This window comes from Canis lupus, chromosome 19 (assembly GCF_003254725.2).
Source record: "Canis lupus dingo isolate Sandy chromosome 19, ASM325472v2, whole genome shotgun sequence".
NCBI lineage: Eukaryota > Metazoa > Chordata > Mammalia > Carnivora > Canidae > Canis > Canis lupus.
The window spans coordinates 18,549,140-18,568,197 of NC_064261.1; the positions used below are offsets into that span (position 1 = coordinate 18,549,140).

Genomic DNA, 19,058 nt, shown 5'->3' on the forward strand with positions numbered 1-19,058 from the left:
TAACACTACAGGACTAGTCAGATACTTCCCCTCAACCTCACTGAATACTTTAGCAAATATGGCTTTCCATGATGATTTCTCCTTTTCTATTCTAAGCTTTTCTAGATTTTGTATTAAAAATTCAAGAGAAGTTTTCAGCCTTGGATGTCTGCTCTTGGCATTTCCTCACATCACCATTTGATCTTTTCATATAACCTTTCTAAAAAAGGGTATGGATGCCTCTGAGTTTCATCGAAGGAGTTTGTGTTTCTGTTTCTTATTCTACTTGTTGCTTTTGAATGATTTAGAAGTGGGGATATTCTCAAGTTTATTGTCAAATTCAGCTTCTTGTCTCTGAAATTGTTATACTTCTATAAACTTTGACAAATAAAATTTTAACTATCAAATTTCACATGCCAATCAAACTTTATACAAATGTCTTCATTATATTTAGATAAAATCTCTTTGTTATGCAATCCATGAGTGATAACAATTGGTTTAGTTGTTATGGATTTTTGTTTCATGCAGTGTGATTATAATATAATATTCTCTAGAGGAAGCAATATGAGACATTCACATTAAGCTTCATTCACACTGAACTTGAGGGCACATTCAGGACTCCCACTATAATGAATGGTCCTTCGTTCTAAGGTTATAAAGATACAGTCCTTGCCTTCAAGAATCTCTCCTCTGCAGTGGAAGGGTGGGGTTGAGTGGGAGGGAAGGAAAAAAAAGTAGATGAACTTTCACACTCTGGTGTGGCTATGTGGTATAGGTGAAACATAAATAAAATGGTATGGGAACCTAGGGAAACCCAGAAGAGGGGAATATTTGAAAACTGGTCAAGTAGAAGAAGCAATTTTATTCTATTCTCTTAAGAACAGAATTTGGGCCAGTGGTTGGTTAGAAGGTACAACGAAGCAGATTTAGTGCAATACAAACAAATTGTTTTTTAACTGCTATAGTTGTCTAAAAATAGATTAAATCAGCTGTCTGGAAAGAATAATAGGCTCTGAATCATAGATGTTTATTCAGAGGCTGTACAATGGTGATGGGTCAGGGTGTCTCACAAGTGAATGGTCTGAAAATATGAAAAACACATGACTTCCAGCGTTCCTTCCCTTTTTAAAATTCTACTCTACTTCTGAGTTCTTTTTTTAAATCAGTCTACCATATCATCATGCTTTAAAGAATGCTAATATTCAGATTATGGAACTACTGATGAGAGTCAAATTTGGCTTCTCTGGTATTAAATGAGAAAATGAATGTAACAGTACGTGAGAGAGTGCTTCACAATTGTTAGTTGAATTTGAATCAGTGAAAAATAAGCAAGTGAGAAAAAAAGCATTGATGCCTTTTAGGCATGAAGGGCATGCCCATATATCCACCCACCCATATTTCATTACTTCTCCCAGTCTTAATGGAGAGTTGAGAAAGGAAATCAGATTTGTTTGCAAGAGATAGTGTTCAAGGTAACTACTATCTAGGCTTTCCATACCCTAGACAGAGAAAATCCATAGTCTACTACAGAAGTTGCAGTGTCTTCATTAAAGAGTGATTCACAGGATCATACCAAGAGATTTTGATAGTTCCTGGAGGTTTGTGAACTGAGGAAATTATTCAATAGACTGCTATTCCGTTAGTTAGTAACTTGATCAAGAGGGGAAAATGATGAATCTGTTATTGGTCAATTTAGTTTTTGGGTACTGGCTTCTATTAAGGAATCAGTTGAAAAGCTAAAGATAATATTTATAATGGTAATTTTACATGTCACGTGTGAGTTTTACAATCCTTGCCTATACAACCATCATTATTAAGATTAGTTAATCAAGATTTGCTTTATAAAACCATACATGATAATGAGAGCATAATAGTTATATTAATTGAACACCTATGTAATTTACCTATATATCTCTTTAACAATGTAGATTACAACATTTCCATTATACAGATTAAGTTGCCAAGGCTCCGCAGCTTGTAAATAATGGAGTCACAACTCAAATCCAGGCAGTTTGCTCTTGCAGCCCACTTTTTTATTTTATTTTTTTTTTATTTTTATTTTTCTTTTTTTTTTTGCAGCCCACTTTTTTAACTGCTTATACAATATACTGGCTTGGGTTCATGAGACAAGCTACCTAGTAGAATGGAAATAGCTAACATTCACCCCTTCTCTGAACTGCCCGTAATTTTGGAATTCATATGAATCATCTTTCCAACATAAACTAAAGGATGGATTATTACCAGGTAGTGTCATGTGTGAAATCATTGAAAGTAATTTCAATCCAACATTAGGGGTCTTCTTGCCCTATAGAGAAGCTCAAACTTAGTACAGTGGTAGATATAAATATATTTAAGCTGTAAATATTAAGATGAAATTTCTTTAAAAAGTGAGAATTTTTATGGGATACATGGAAAACTTAAAACACCCAATTTTAAAGGGAAAAATGTAAACCTGTAACCATAATTTTTCCCATAGGCTAAAGATGAATGTATCTACCTATTTTCCCTTCAGAATTTAATCTGAGTGATGCTGTGCGGTGTTTCTAGGGAACCTGTACTCTATTTGAATTTTTAAAATATTTTATTTTCCTATCATCTTCCTTTCTGTCAGTAAATATAACTTTTCATAGATTTTTTTTTCTAAGCACAGTTTTAGATAATGTTAAATATTTTAGGGTGTATTATACTAGAGCATGTGGGTAGCAATAATGTTAGTCTTAAAATTTTATCTTTATAAATAATACTAGCAAGAACTAACCTCTTCTAAGCAGAAATTCTGCTTTTATGGGCATTTGTTGATTTAATCTGTACAACCTCTGAGTTTTTATTACCCCCATTTTTTATATGGGAAAATGGAAGCTTAGAGAGTTAAGCACCTTAGGTTCACTCAGCTAAGAAAGACCTATTCATATTCAGAGATATTTTTTTTTTTACTCTGAACTCATTCTGCCTCATTTTAATTTTTAAGCAGTTTCATTTTTTGTAGGGATAGATTTCCAAATAACACATTTCTGAATGGTTCTCAACAAGACTCTTACAAGCTCTGAATTACTCTCAGTTTATGTATTAATTACAGTTTTATTTGTAAAAGTGAAAAGTATTTGTCTGTTTATTATAATGGAAGGGCTGTTGCTGCTGGAGATGGAATAATGCTCAGGCCCAGGCTGGTGAGGCCCATCAGTTTGCTAGGCAGCATCAAAAACCTACTCAGAAGAATGTTTTATATTTTAAATTTTCAAGCACAGGATGGCACCACAAATATCTTGTTAGATATCTCTGCCACTACCACCCTTACTTACTTATTACTTATTTATTAAAAAGATTTTATTTATTTATTGCTGAGAGACACAGAGAGAGGCAGAGACATAATCAGAGGGAGAAGCAGGCTCCCTGTGGGGAGCCCAATGCGGAATTAGATCCTAGGACCCAAGGATCATGACCTGAGCCAAAGGCAGACACTCAACCACTGAGTCACTCAGGTGCCCCTACCATCTTGATTTAATAAATGTTAACATTTATTTTGCCATATTCTTTTTGGATCTTTTTTGTAAGGATTTTTTGATTCAACAAATGCCCCTACCCTATCACATTAGCCTTCATCTTTCCCCAGCTACCTTCACGATCTTGAAGTTCTACTGTGTTCCTTCCTTGTATGCTTCTATATATTTACTACTTATATAAGTATATTCATACCTTTATGTACTAGTTTTACGTGTTTTTAAAATATGCGTAAATGAATATGAATAGTATACTACATATTCTACTCTTTTTCCATTTATCTTTATGCTTTTGAGAATTACCTATATTGATACATGTGTATCTTGTTTTTCATTCTCACTGCCATAGTATAATATTCCATTTTATGAATAAACTATTTTTGTTTATTCATTCTTCTATTGATGAACATTTCACTTATTTTCCTTCTTTGACTATGATAAATAATACTATAATGAGCATCTTAGTAAATATCTCCCTTGGCACATTTTTAAGTATTTTTATCTGGATGACATACCTGGGAGTAGTTATATCAGTTTACATTTCCAGCAATATGGTACAGGAGTTTCTCACTGTTCTCAGAAGTACTTGGTATTAACAGGTTTTTAAAATTTTGCCTGCTAAAAGATGACTGCTCTGTACATCTTCAAAAATGTTGGTATCATGGAAGACAAAGGCCAAAGAATTGTTCCAGATTAAAGGAGACTAAAGATAAGTAACATCGGAAAGCAAAATTGTTCCTCAGTTAGAAAAACGAGACCAAATATGGACTATGTATTTAACAGTTCTTGACCCCATGTTAATTTTTCTAAAGTTTGATCACTGTAGCATGGTTATATAAGAGAATATTCTTGTTCTTTGGAAACACAAGTATTTAGGGATAAAGGGACATGATGTCTGAAAATTACTTTCAAATGCCTTTGCAATATAACAATAATATAGACAGTGAGATAAAGCAATTACAGCAACTTTTTCACACTGGTGAATCTAGGTGAAGAGTATATGTAAATTCATTTTACTTTCAATTCATCTGTAGATTTGAAATTTTTTCAGAAGAAAAAACTCATAGGTGTACAAGTATTCATTATTGTAATTTACTCTTCTCTGATTACTAGTGAGATTGAACATCTTTTTATATGTTTGTCATTCAGATTTCCTTTTTTGGTGAATTTAAATTCCTTTTCCTAATTCTACTTAGCCATATGTCTTCCTTATTGACTTTTCAAAATTCTATAATATTCTTCATCCCAATTCTTTGTTGGTATGTTTCGCAAACAACTTCTCTCACTCTTTGGCTTGTCTTTTAACTTTGGGTAATGGGTTCATTAAGGAGTCTCAGTCTATGAATGTACAAAACGACTTTTTTTTTCAATATTTTTCCACTAACTGCCCTACTTTGGATTGTTCTTTTCTATTGGGTGGAGGATCCCTTTATAAATCTTGTCAAGACTCCATAACTTTAAAAAGTATCTTTTTTTGCAAATAACGAGGCAGTTTTTTTAAAAACCATGAATCTCCAAATCAAATCTAAAGCTCTTCTCCTTACTCCTAGAACAAGCTAAACCTTTCCACGTCTTTAGTGGAAAAAGGTTGTGGTCTGCTTTGTATGTACCTCCCCCTGCTAACTCATCAAGGTGCTAATTCTTCACTTATATATGTGGAGGGGGAAGGAGAAAGAAGCCAAAGAGTTAGCATCTTTTCACTTGACTTAGCTGTGAGTGCAGCTTCTTCCTGTCACTACTGCTCTAACAATGATCAAGTTTAAATATCCTCACTGTGGCTAGGACTCATGTGCTGCTTCTGTAACTGGGTTGGGGGCATGTTTAAGGGTTTGAAAAGACCATGTTGGCTGCTTCCCCTTTGCACAGTTCCTGAAGCAGAGATCTGGTTCTGATTTAAGGTTCACATCCATCATCCCAGCCCCATTTATTGAGTAGACTCTCCTTTCCCACTGATGTGTATTACTGCCTTCCACCCAATATAGTGGAAATATATGTTTGCCAAATAATGGAAGTACAGGTTGACCCCATGGCTGGTCACTCTTAACTGAGTTCTTTTTTCTTCCTGACTTAATTGCCAGGAGCAGGTCAGCAAGTTTGCTGGAATCGGCATTTAACTGGGAGCAGGATGGTAGGCCTTTTGTTTAGGCAACTCTAATCTTTATGAGGGATTACCCTGGCTTTCCTCTTTCCTTTAGCTTCTGGAGAATGGAGGTGCACCATCTCCTTTCCTCCCAGAAAGAGTGAGAATAACCTCTCCACCCCAGAAGCTCATGATCCCTCCCAGGTCTTAGTCCTTTTCCTTATGTGGAGTAAGGAGAGAAGAGAATTGGTGGTAAGTACTGGTCTAGTGAATCTCAGTAAGCCTCAAGGGGAGGTGGCTGACTTCAACTGCTAGTGACACCTTAGTCTTAGGCCATAGAATGCTTAGCATCCTTTCTTATCAATTTTGGATTTATCAACAATTTCAGGACAACCAGAAAAATCCCACTTGACATAAGGTTACATTTCATTGGTATTCTTTCCTGTATAAAAGTTTCAAAATGTCTCAGTATAGTCAGATGTATTCATCTTTTCCTTATCCTTTCCTTTAGCTTTTTCAAGAAATATTTCTCTGTTCCTTTCAAAATGTTGCTTTTCACATTTAGATCTTTGGTCTATTTGACTCTTTAAAAATTTGTTTTATTTGTGGTATAAGGTAGAGATCTGATTTTAACTTTCCCATAAGGATAGTTCTTGTCTCAGTAGTTGAATAGTTTTTTCCTTCCCATGATTAGTATTACTGCCTTTCAAGTTGCTTTAGCTGATATCCATTTCTTTGTATTTTCTTTCTACAGGAATCACCTTCACTGTTCTCTAAAGTCAATTAGACCCCTGACATGTCTACTCATCATAGTGAATTGTTCCAAGGATGTTTTATTAGAGAAGGAGCTGTGTTTACTAATGCATTCCTAGCATTTAGTATAGTACCTGGCACAGAGTAGGCTCTCAACAAATACTTATTGAATGAATGAGCAAGTCCAGGCCAAGATCCACTCAGCTGTGAGTCTGCCCTAAAGTCTAGATTCCACAGAATTCGATAGGTTTTATATTTTACTGTGATTGGTAAAATGGGCTTTTCCTTTCCAGTAGCATAGTCTTTCTCGATCTGTTATTCTTTGAGATAGACATTTTGAATATTCCTAGATTTCTCCCTTTTCTTGAGCTTGGCACCTAATGGGTCATTTAGCTTCACAATTTCTAATTCCTTAAAATTAAGGTATATTTTCTGTCTTCATTTTAGCTCAGGCTTTTCCCCCACCCCTTTCCTTTATTTTCTTAATGTGATATTTGGTATATGCACAAGAATGTGCATAATAATAAATTTTAATTCGATGTATACCTATGGAAACCATGACTTGCCTAAGAATGGTAACATTATCTGTCCATTGCCTCTACGTAGGTACTCCTCCCTGGCCCACCCCTTGCCTCCACCAAAGAGGTAATCACTAAGGTAGAAGTCTGGGTATCTCATCCTCTTGCTTTGGTTTTCTTTTCAAATATAGACTTATGATATATAAAAATATTCCTAACAATGCATTATGTAGATTCATTTGCTATTGAGCTTTATAAGAATAGTTTCATACTTTGTGACGTCTGCAAAGTAAAATTTTCATTCAACATTTATGCTTCTAAGATTCATCCATACTGTTGTGTGTGGCTATGGCTCACTAATTTCATTATTTAATTTCATTAGTGGACACAATGACCTTACATTGTGTAACATACCATGGTTTCTCTATTCTCCTGTTGATATTTGTTTAGACTGTTTCCAGATTTGTATTTGCTACTTTGGACAAGATTACTATAAACACTGTTGTTTATGTCTCTTGGTCCACATATGTAGTTTTTCCAGGCTCTGTATCAAGGAGTGGACTTTCTGGGTGAAAGGATATGCAAGTGTTCAACTGTAACAGATAATGCCAAATTGCTTTTCAAAGTGATCTGTTTATACTCATACCAGTAAAGTGTTAAACTCCTCATTGACTCATTCTTTCCACATTTGGCATTATGAGATTGATTTTTTCCCTTTTTAGATGTGAAATTGTGTCTCCTTTTAATTGTAATTTGTATTTCCCCAAGAAAAGAATTTGAGATTGTTTTATATGCCTACTGACCATTCATGTTTCCATTTCTGTGTAAAATGGCTGTTTGTCTTTGCCCTTTTTTTCTATTGGGTTATTTGAGTTTTTCTTATTGAATTAAAGTTCTTCATATATCTTGGATCCAAACTTAATTCCTTATCAGTTGTAAGTATTGCCAATATTTTCTTCCAGTTAGTGGCTTGCTTTTTTACTTTCTTTATAGTAGCTCTGTAGACAGAAGTTTTCATGAAGTTTTAATAGTAATAAAGTTGAATTTATGAATCTTTTCTATTGTAATTGGAATTTTTTTATCTTGTTTGAAAAATATCCAGCTCTACACTGAATTTATAAATACATTCTCCTGTGCTTTCTCTTAAAGGATTTAGAAGTTTTATCTTTCACATTTAAGATGCATGTGGAATTAATTTTTGTGTATATGTTATGAAGTAAAGCTCCAATTTTATTTTTCCTTGTGGATAAACAATTATCCTGTAAGAGCATTTATTTAGATTGAAATATATTCACAATACATATTGCTATGAGAAGAAGGCATATAACAGAATATATGGTATTTTGAAAGCATAAAATATGCATATAGTAATTAGTATATATATAAAATTAAAGAGACACACACCAAAATAACTATCCAAAATGATTATCTTTGGATAGTGGGACAATTGATGATCTTTATTTTTTCTTTTCTGTATTTTCCAACTTTTCTCTGATGAGCGTATATTCATGGTTTTTTAGCAGTGAGAAATAAGGTAGTATTTATAGATGATAATATAGTGTCAGTACATCTTAAAGAGAAATCATTAGTTGAAAGAGAAACCATTAATTAAAATCCTCCAACTTAACTTTTTTATAGTTTCCTTCCATTCTAAACCAGGAAAATGTTTGTAGATTATGTAGTACATCTCAATAGAAGGTAAAAAAATGGTTAAGTTCTGAAATCTGGGTGAATCTTCTGTAAATAGTTATATAAAAGTTCTCTCTCTCGAGCTGTGTTTACTTTACAGGTATGTGAGACTCTTTGGAGAATAGGACCCAGGTTACTTATGTGTATCATTGGTGATATAATTATTTCTTTTTGATCAACAGCAGATAATGAAAAGACTTATAAAACGATATGTTCTGAAAGCACAAGTGGACAAAGAAAATGATGAAGTTAATGAAGGTAAGCATCTCCAACTCGAGAAACATCCTTTTGCAACTAACTTAATGATCTCAGGATACTTTAAAAATCCAATCGAAGGGATCCCTGGGTGGCGCAGCGGTTTGGCGATCCTGGAGACCCAGGATCGAATCCCACTTCGGGCTCCCGGTGCATGGAACCTGCTTCTCCCTCTGCCTGTGTCTCTGCCTCTCTCTCTCTCACTGTGTGCCTATCATAAATTAAAAAAAAAAATCCAATCGAAGATTGATAGGAGAATCTTAGGTTACATTTCTAAACCTCTTTTAAAAGAAAAAGTTATTAAAAATGTCAATCAGAAACAGTTTATCTCTGATAAGAATGTCCTGATTCTTAGAATGTAAAACCTGCCATCTTTCTGGGAGCCTTTAAATTACATAAAAAGTATTCAGCAGTTTTAATTCCGTTGCAGTGAGTTCACGTGAGTGTTAACATTTTTCCAATGTTAACATTTTCCAATAGGATACTTGGGTGGTTGGTTCAAATAGAACCCATATTTCTTCAGAAAAATCTTTACTTTTTTTGTACAGAAAGAAATCTGTAACCCATTTTTCTCATCTGGTGTTTCTCTTTTGCCTTTCACTTTTCTCCTTGGCTCCTTATGTAAAGGTGCCTATTTTTCCAGGCATATCCTAGGCAGGGCATCTGTCTGTACTATAAAAATGTTTCACCAAAGGCTAGGCCGAAAAACAGGCCCAGAATTGGAAAGAAATCAACCTGGGAAAAATAAGTTGCCTTAAAAGTGGAAACTAGCTTCCAACAGTAATGAGATGCCACTAGATCTATCTATGCTGATAAAGAGTAGAAAGGGCTAAACTAAATAAAACTGGTGATGGGCATCAAAGCCATTACCTGATGAATGCAAGGAATCTCTTAAAAATCTGGGTCAGACCACTGATTTGTGTTTGTAGAAAAGAAGTCAATGAACATCTGATTGAGGACCAGCAAAAATCCAATCATTATGCCCTAGAAACTGTCTCAGGGAGACAGGATGGAAGGGGATTGTAGTTTAGAAAGCGGAAATCTGATTATTTGTACAATAACCTCTCTGATGGGTGCCAATGGGGAGAAGAAAAAAGTGATAATGGGGGAATTGGATGGCTGACAGCAACAAACACAAATGAGCATCTTACATGTCCTTGTACCCAAGAGGAAAATGAGTTAATGAGAATTTGGAGCTTTGAACAAAGCTCTCACTAAACTATCATACAATTTAGCATTCTTATTTAATAAATAAACTGAAGTCCAAGAGATTGAATAGTTTGTGCTTCCTGTATCACATATACACCATATAACACTTCATAGTCTCCTCATAAGTCAAAAACAAAAGAGGAGGATATGGCAGTAGGAAGGTGAAAGGAGATCTAGTGAGTTTGTAGTCCAGATGTGATACTGAGTGGTATGAGAATCTATTTCCTTCAGCAATGACTGGCCTTGTGATTTCAAATTAGATCATATTGCCAGATGGGAAAGGAAGAAGCACTTTCTTTTTTTGCATAAAAAAGGAATCTGCAAATGCTTTATATGTATTCTTGTGGAATAATTAGAATTCCTATATATATATATAACATATAAATTGTTATATATATATATGTTATGTTATATATATATATATATATATATATATATATAACATAGAATTATACTCTAAAACATCATAAAGGTGCCAGGGAATAATATAGAAGGTATGTTTTACGTATGATTCTTTAAAAAAAAAAGCTGTAGAAATACCAGTAGTTTGAAGAATCATTTCTTAGATTCAAGATAAATCTCTGCCCAAAGTTTACCTTTTAATGTCAATGGCTTATCTACATTACAATCATTTGCAAAAGAATCAGGTTGTTTTTTTTTTTTTAACATTTCGTTTATTAATTTGAGAGAGAAAATCAGTGAGAGACAGAGACAGAGGAGCAGGGGGAGAGGCCGAAGGAGAGGGAGAAGCAGACTCCCTGCTGAGTAGGGAGCCCAATGTGGGACTCAATCCCAGGAGCCCAGGATCATGACTTGAGCCAAAGACAGGTGCTTAACTGACCGAGCCACCCAGGCACCCCGAGAATTCAGTTTTTAATAGCAAACTACATACATTCAAAACACTGCCAAGCTGAATTATGGGAAGAATTGATTTTTAATAGCCAAAAGTCTCCTATGGAGATTCTTATGTGTATACACATTGCCGGTGGTATCACATCTAAATTTAATTTCACATTGTTTGTTACTTCCTAATACTTTGGTTTTCTGTGTCCCACAAAATGTTCCTTGGCCCCAAGTTCACTACCATTCCCTTCCTTAATAATCACTCCTACTTCTTTTTCTTCCCTTCTCTTACCTCAAACCTGACTTAAAATTTACTCGTTCCATGTGAGTATTTGCCTATTAAACAGATTGAATCATCTTTAGTAAAGTTTCATTTTTCTAGGAGTTTCTTCCACCCTAGCAAAGGGAGATGAGCCATTTAGGTTTCAACCCTATGTCTGAGGGAACCAAAGGGGAACTCCCTATAGACAGGATGGTGATACCCTGGCTGTAGATCAGTTCGCCAAGAAATTGCCCTATGTTAAGAGGTGACTGAGCCACAGAATAATACTTCAGCTGAGTTTTACTGTTGAAAACATGGCTGGACTATTTTTATAGCTTTTGTCAAAAATCAGCATATTTATAAAGACTAATACTTCTTAAATATCTCGAAGGAAAAAGTTTGAAAAAACTACCTTGGACTTTATGAAGCAAATGTGTTCGTATTATATGAATTTGTGTGAATTTCACTCTTTGTTCTTTTCTAAATCCAAAGAGCAAATTACCAATGATATTTTTTAAATACAAATACTGTAGGTGAATTGAAAGAAATTAAGCAAGATATCTCCAGCCTTCGTTATGAACTTTTGGAAGACAAGAGCCAAGCGACTGAGGAATTAGCTGTTCTGATTCATAAACTCAGTGAGAAACTGAATCCTAGCATGCCAAGATGTGAATGATTCAGTAACCTGGAATAATGGCTTTGACTATAGCACAAATGTGGGCAATAATATTTCTAAGTATAAAATACTTGAAATGGTGTAAATTTTTAGTATTAACTACCTTTATCATGTGAATCTTTAAAACTTAGGTCTTAATGATTTTACTGTTTTATCACATGAAAATTGTCTTCATTTTAATTGTCTGCCTTGACATTATAAACAATGACATGCCAATGTATTTAAAGGCCCAGTACTATTACATTACTGACATTTTTGTCCACTTTAGAATAAACTCTATGTCTTTGTACTTACCTGTTTGCCTCCAAGAGACTGTAAGCTTCTGGGAGACAGGGACCATGTCTTATTCATCTTTGTGTCTCCAGCATCTAGTACAGTGCCTGGTACATAGTAGGTGCTCAATAAATGTTGAAACCAACTGAACGGAACTGCCAACAAAATACAAATAAAAATAAAAAGGCCATCACTATGTAGCATTCCTTCCCTTGTCCAAGTGCTGAAGAGATTTTTTTTTTTAAATAGAAACTAAAGAAATTTTATAACCGGCTATGACTTGGTAAGATTTTCTTAGAATTTTTGGCATCACTCATAAATCCTAGGACCTTTGAGCTCTGAATGAAGAATTTAACAATGAAATAGGTAAATAGAAAGTATACTTACAGTACATATCTAAGTTTCATGGAATTGTTCAAAACAACACATTAAAGATTTTTCTAAAGTATATACATTTTGCTTTCTGTCTTACATTTTCATTACATGTCAATAATGTGAATTTGTTTGGTGGAGTGGTAAGTTCTTTTAAAGTTAGGGGCTATGCAGGGTTGCTATTTTGTTATAACCTTCTAATTTCTGCCTCTGGTGCTTTAATGCTAAGTAAGATATCAACAGCTGACTTCTATCTTGCCCATTAGCTTCATTCTGAGTTTTAGAGGGTATGTGTATGGGAAGAACCAGGAAAGAGCAATGGCTGGCTACCTGGAAACACATATCCAAGCATCACCAGGTATGTTTCATTTCCCTTTGAGGCATCTCTTGCTATCATTGCTTACGATGATTGTCATCCTTTTTCTTATGAAAGCATTTCAATTACACTTTCTATACAAAATAAATGGTGATGAATCTGTAATTGATTTACTTTATAACTAAGCTGAATGTTGGTAATATCCATACCACCTCATGACTTTAATAAGAAAGGGGATACAGGCCAGGAACTTCCCTCCTCTCTTCTCAGACCATAAAACAAAGTATTTTTTTAAAAAACCAGCTAGGTTTTAATCTCTTGTAGAGTTCTACTTATCATCCAGATTCACTTCACTCTGTTTTTGTCAAGTCTTACAGGAATACAATTTATGATCATGGCTCAAGGATAGTTTTATGGGTTCTAAAAACCAATTAAATACATGATACTTTAAAAATTATTAATAACATATAGGAGGCTTTCTAGACGTGAAAACAAAAATTAACATTAAATGGTACTACATAAAGCTCTTTAAAGATAATTTCTTATTTTCTACTTTTGAAGAGTTAAAACAGTTAAGGTAAGAAAAGAACTTTATATGCTTTTGCTACCATTGTAGAATATTTCATTAACTTTTGTGCTATGCTGATGGTATTTTGTCTTAAACATTTTTCAGACTTTATGTATTTTATATTATACCTCAGAACTGAATAAAATATTGATTATTTTATTGTTACATGTTACTATAGTTTATATTGAAACAGTTAAGATGTAGAGTTTCCATAATAGACAATACTTTGAGTCTTCTCATGTTGTCTGTGATTCCAAGAGTAAAATATTTTATCTACAGCTATAGACCAGCATATTTAGTAATATTCCTAACTGGGATTGGAAACATGTTGAATGAAAAAGTGTCAGATACCTCCAAGGACATCCAGTCTAGGATCCTTTGAGTATTGAATGAAGATAAGCTCATGGCATCTATACCCTGTGAGAAAAAATATATATATATTATATACATATAATATATATATTAGTCTATGCCTCCTACAACTATAGAGATATCAACATAGTTGTTTTTCCTTTATTTACTATGCTTTCATAAAACTGGTATGTTTCTGTTATTTCATTTTTTTTTCCTTCATAGTTTCTAGGTGGTAGCCAAGAAGGAAGATGTGATGCCAAGGTGTGGTGGATACTGTTGATACTGTTGATGTCCTGCCCAGATCATTTTTAGTGGGCCAGTGTATAGGCATCTCCCATATTCTGTGAGGGTTGGCTCCTTAGCAGTTCCCAAGTATCCCCTTCCCCAGGGAATTGCTCTCAAGTGAAAGGAAGCAGCCTTGCCCTGGATGTTATGCTTCCCCTTCTTCATGCCAATGACCAACTGACTGGGGTGGAAACAAAACGGCTGGGCCCTTGTTTCAAGGTAGGGCCAACTTTTTGGTGTAGTTCATGTTCTAGAGCTCCAGGAAGGGTTAGGCTCAGCCAGACTCCATTTGAGACCAAATCTGTGTGTTTAGCCTTTTTCTCTGTCTTACCCTGTTTCCCTTTCTCCCTTTCTGCTGAGAACATACCTTCAATAAATCACCACAACCAAATCTTGTTAGGCTTTGTCCCCAGTGAGCCCATTCTAAGACATGGGTATTACTGTGGCAATATAGGGACAAAGTAAGGGTTACTCTAGGTGATTACTGTCAAAATAATGTTTCTTTGAGGTTAATGATAGCTCTGGGCCAGCAAGTCCTTGTCCTACCCAATGTTCTAAAGGTTACATTGGGCTTGGTGGGGCACCTGGGAGAAGGGAACATTTTAACAGGACCAAAAACAATTTATTTAGCAAAAGACTAGGTATTTATGATTAATTAGAAAAGTATCAAAGTCCTATATCTCTTTTCAATTTCTCTGCTGTTCTTAGTTTTTTCCTCAGTTACAGATGAAGGAAAGGAGGCAACTCTCGAATTGCTTCTTAAGCTTACTGTTTAAAAATTTTGACACTTTGTGTTTCTGTATTAAATTGACTGAAGACCCTTGACTTAATGGACTTCACAATATGTTGAGAAGCTTATATTCATAGACTTGAAATAAAAGAGGAAAAAAAGCACAATAGTATCCAGTGTTTTCAGAGTTCTTTGCACTGTAAAAACTTGAAAATGACTTATGTTTTGTGATTATTAAAAGCAAATTTAGTACAACTTAGGATAAGTCTTTAACCCTATCATGTCCAATATGTTTCAATTTCAAATGTGTTAAGCCAACTGAAAGAAGCTTTTGTAAATAGGAAAGTGTCTTAGAAACGACATCTAAAGAGAACTGGAGCCGCATTGCTTGTTTAATAATGTGCCCTGGGACAAATCTCGTTTTATACCTTGTTCAGTCAAACAGGGTTATGCTACAAGCAGGTTCTTAGTCTTTGGGTGTCACAGAGCTGCTTCAGGGGTTGATCTCATCATCCAAGGCGGTAATGATATCTCTCCCCATGTTTCATTTTTTAAATCAATCTAATAGAGTTATTTATTACTTTAAAAAATTTTTAAATATTTCATTTATTCATAAGAGACACAGAGAGGCAGAGACTTAAGCAGAAGGAGAGGCAGGCTTCTCATGGGGAGCCTGATGTGGGACTTCATCCCAGGACCCCAGGGATCATGATCGGAACTGGAGACCCTCAACCACTGAGCCACCCAGGTGCCCTATTGCTTTTTTATAAAATGAGAGTTTGAGAGTTTCCAAATTGGTCCATGTTAGTGGAGACCAATGTATGTACTCATGAGTCACTCAGTCAACCACCGCTAGCTGTGTGATGGTTTTAACTTTAATGCAGTTTTAAATTGTTTTTTATTCTTAGTCATAAGTTGCTTAATTTATACTCATAATGATTGCTTTAAGACCACAACATAAGGTTTATAAGTTACTGAAGTGTATGATACTTCTGTAAATTTGTCTCAAGGCAATATTTATCACATCTGAAATAGAATCTTTTTTTGTTGTTTTTATTTTGGATTTTTTAATGTAACCCACCAAGATATCTCTAGTACCCTAAAATATCTTTAAAAAGAGAAATTATAGTGGCAATTTTGTCTAACTTGGCTTTTCATTTTTGTGAATAAAAACTGCCCACCCTGTTAATTATATAAGAAGTATTTAAAGTTAGTACTCTGAAACCTTTGCCATTTAGAAGCAAAACACAGCACTTAAAAAAAATCACTTGCCTTTTCTAGATGCAAAAGGAAAGAATTCCAAACATCATATTATGCAAGGTTTTTGTCTATTTTTGATTCTATATCATAGCCTCATTTCAATGTTTTAAAATAAATTTGATCTTCAAAATGAACTCTTTTCTTTTACACAATTAGCTTAAAGTAAAATAAACAGTGGGGCATCACTTGTTAAATGGAAAATAAGCATTGCCAGTATATGTTTTTATTACAAATATTGTAAAGATTGCATGAAGATGAATTTTATAATGCCTCCTTAAATAATTATAGCAACCTAACATAAAATGCCTTTTCTTTAAAGTTACATTTCTACACATTTTCTTTCTGTACAGAATTACAAAATTGCACAATAAAAAATGAAATAATTATTAAGATTCCTAAGCACTTTGAAAGATTATATACTACTATGAAAGTGGTTTGTGGATCCAAAAATGAGAACATTGGATTAATGGTTTCTAAGATTTTGCCCAGACCTGGAATACTTATTGAATTTCCCAGAGTAATTTTTAAAAAGATAATTCCTGCCCACTTCATCACATTTTCAATATTTTTATTTGTTTGTAATAATGCAAAAACATAGCAATAATAGTATCAGTATCATTTTCCTTAAGTTGTTAACATGCAATGCCAGGACTTGAAAAGGGAAGTAAGAAAATAGTGGGAAAATTTGGTACTTACTATTTTGGATAACCCTGTATCAGAACCTTGCAATCATAGAGATAGAAGAATGCCCACTTTGGAAACCATGCAGAGTGGAACAAGGATTCTGAGAATCTTTTGGTTTTTAACTTTATTTTATAACAATTTTATTTTTAAATTGCAAAATTTTATTAAAAATAATGCAAAAATCTTATGGAAAACACAAAACAAGAGAAAGTTTATAATCTTTTAATCTATAACAAAATTTTTTGATTCATTTCATAACAAGTTCTTTACTATAATTGTAATCATTGTATATACACTATTTTATATTCTCCTTTTATTATTATCCTGAACACTTCCCACATGGCTATACAGCCTTCATTATTTTCACTTTCAGTCGCTGTGTAGTAGTCTATAACGTGGATGCACCATTTTATTGGATAGGTAGGTCCTTATTTTTAATGGATCCTCAATTATGCTTTGTTACTTTCATATTTTTGTAGGCTAAATATCCATAATTGGAGTTATGAGTTAAAAATGTGATCACATATTTATAGGTTTGGACACATATTGCTACATTGCTTTTGAAAGGGTTTTATTACCAGTTAAAAGCATCACAGTTGATGAGCGCATACTCTCTCTCCAACATAGAGTGTTAAATCTTTTTCTAAATCTGAAAGGCAAAATAAAAAAGGTATCTTGCTTTAATTGTATTGATTGCAAATGAAGGTAATAGATTTCTATAAGTTTGTTCAGTTTTGTAAGTTTGTTCAGTAGCCACTTTGTGAAATGTCTGTTCATATTTTCAACTCTTTACTTACTGCAATCTTATGTTTTTATGAATTTGTATGAACTGTTTATAAAGGTGTTAAGTTTGTACATTATCTCAAATTTTTGTTTACATGTAAATTTTTGTCACATATTGAAATGTTTCATCTATATTTAGTATTTTTTTTCTTTGTGGTTTCTTCTATTCCTCTTAAGATTAGACAGTTCCTTTCTATTATGGGCTGAATTGTGTCCCACTTAAATTCATGTGTTGAAGTCCTAATCCCCAGTACCTCAGAATGCAACTATATTTGGAGATGGGACCTCTAAAAGAGGTAATTAAGTTAAAATCAATTCATTAGGGTGGGCCTTAATCCAATTTGACTGGTTTCCTGATCAGAAGAGATTAGGATAGGACACAGACTTACAAAGAGGAAAGACCTTGTGAAGATACAAGGAAAAGATGACCATCTATAAGCTAAGGTGAGATGCCTCAGAAGATTGGTTTGGTTTCCTGTTGATACTTTGATGTTATACTCCTAGCCTGTGAGACCTGTCAGAAAATAAAATTCTGTTGTTTAACGTCATCCAGTTTGTGGTACTTTGTTATTGGGCCCTAGCTAACTAATATGTCTTCCAATTCCCTAAATTCTATTAAATTCTATACAACTCTATGTTCTCATATCTCTTCTATGGCTTTATTTTTCAATTTACTTCTGAAATTTATCTGTATTTTTGTTGAGTCTAAATTGATGTGTATTTTTCCCAAATTGCTACACAGTTACTTTATCTCCAGGCACTGTTGTCTGTTTTCAATGTGGAGTTATTTTAGCCTCAGAAAAAAGAATTGTCTGGAACATTCTGGTACCAAGTAAAAACCTTCCCAGATCCCTTGCAGGAAATCATTTTTCTACCTAAAAAGCACCTCTTCTCAGGGTTTCAATTCTTGTTCCACAATCACTTGTGAACTCTCCCCTAGTAGACCTAAGAAATCAGGAAAGAGGCTGTATCTTACTCATCCATCTATAGTATTTTTGTAGGCAGAGCACTGTGTGAATTAAGGAAGGGCTGACGGAAGAATCAGGGAATGTCAGCTCAAAGTCTATAGGCCAACGATAGTCTGCAGATCCCTGAGGCCTTTTCAGGGGGTCTGTGATTTTGAACTTATTTTCATTACTCTAAGACATTATCTGCCTTTTCCACAGTGTTGACATTTGCACTGGTGGTACAAAAACAATGGTGGTTAACGGTGCTGTTACTTAAACATGAATCAAAGCAGTGGCTTCAAACTGTAGTAATAGTCATGTGTTCTTCATGACACATATTGTCAGGAAACAAAATTCTATATAGAAATGCCTTTTGTGGGGATCCCTGGGTGGCTCAGCGGTTTAGCGCCTGCCTTTGGCCCAGGGCGCGATCCTGGCGCGATCCTGGGATCCTGGGATCGAGTCCCACATCGGGCTCCTGGCATGGAGCCTGCTTCTCCCTCTGTCTGTGTCTCTGCCTCACTCTCTCTCTCTCTCTCTCCCTCTATCATGAATAAATAAATAAATAAGTAAATAAATAAATCTTAAAAAAAATAGAATGCCTTTTGTGTTGGGGCACCTGGCTCAGTTAAGTGTCTGCCTTCCACTCTCGGATCATGATCCCAGGATCCTAGGATCAAGCTCCAGTTGGGCTCCCTGTTCAGTAGAATGTCTGTTTGTCCCTG

General features: G+C 34.5%; 1 protein-coding gene across 7 annotated transcripts in view; it reads left to right on the plus strand.

Annotated features, from left to right (window-relative positions):
• Window positions 1-17,934, plus strand: part of TRPC3 (transient receptor potential cation channel subfamily C member 3) — a 70,653-nt gene extending 52,719 nt beyond the window's left edge. For 5 of the 7 annotated variants that reach the window (XM_025420505.3, XM_025420507.3, XM_025420509.3 and 2 more), the window contains 2 exons: window positions 8,699-8,774; window positions 11,619-17,934. In XM_025420505.3, coding sequence (XP_025276290.3) covers window positions 8,699-8,774; window positions 11,619-11,761 — 219 coding nt within the window. In that variant the 3' untranslated portion in view covers window positions 11,762-17,934. The remainder of the gene's footprint in view (window positions 1-8,698; window positions 8,775-11,618) is intronic. The other 2 variants (XM_025420506.3, XM_025420508.3) reach the window with 1 other exon arrangement.
• The last annotated feature ends 1,124 nt before the right edge of the window (window positions 17,935-19,058 follow it).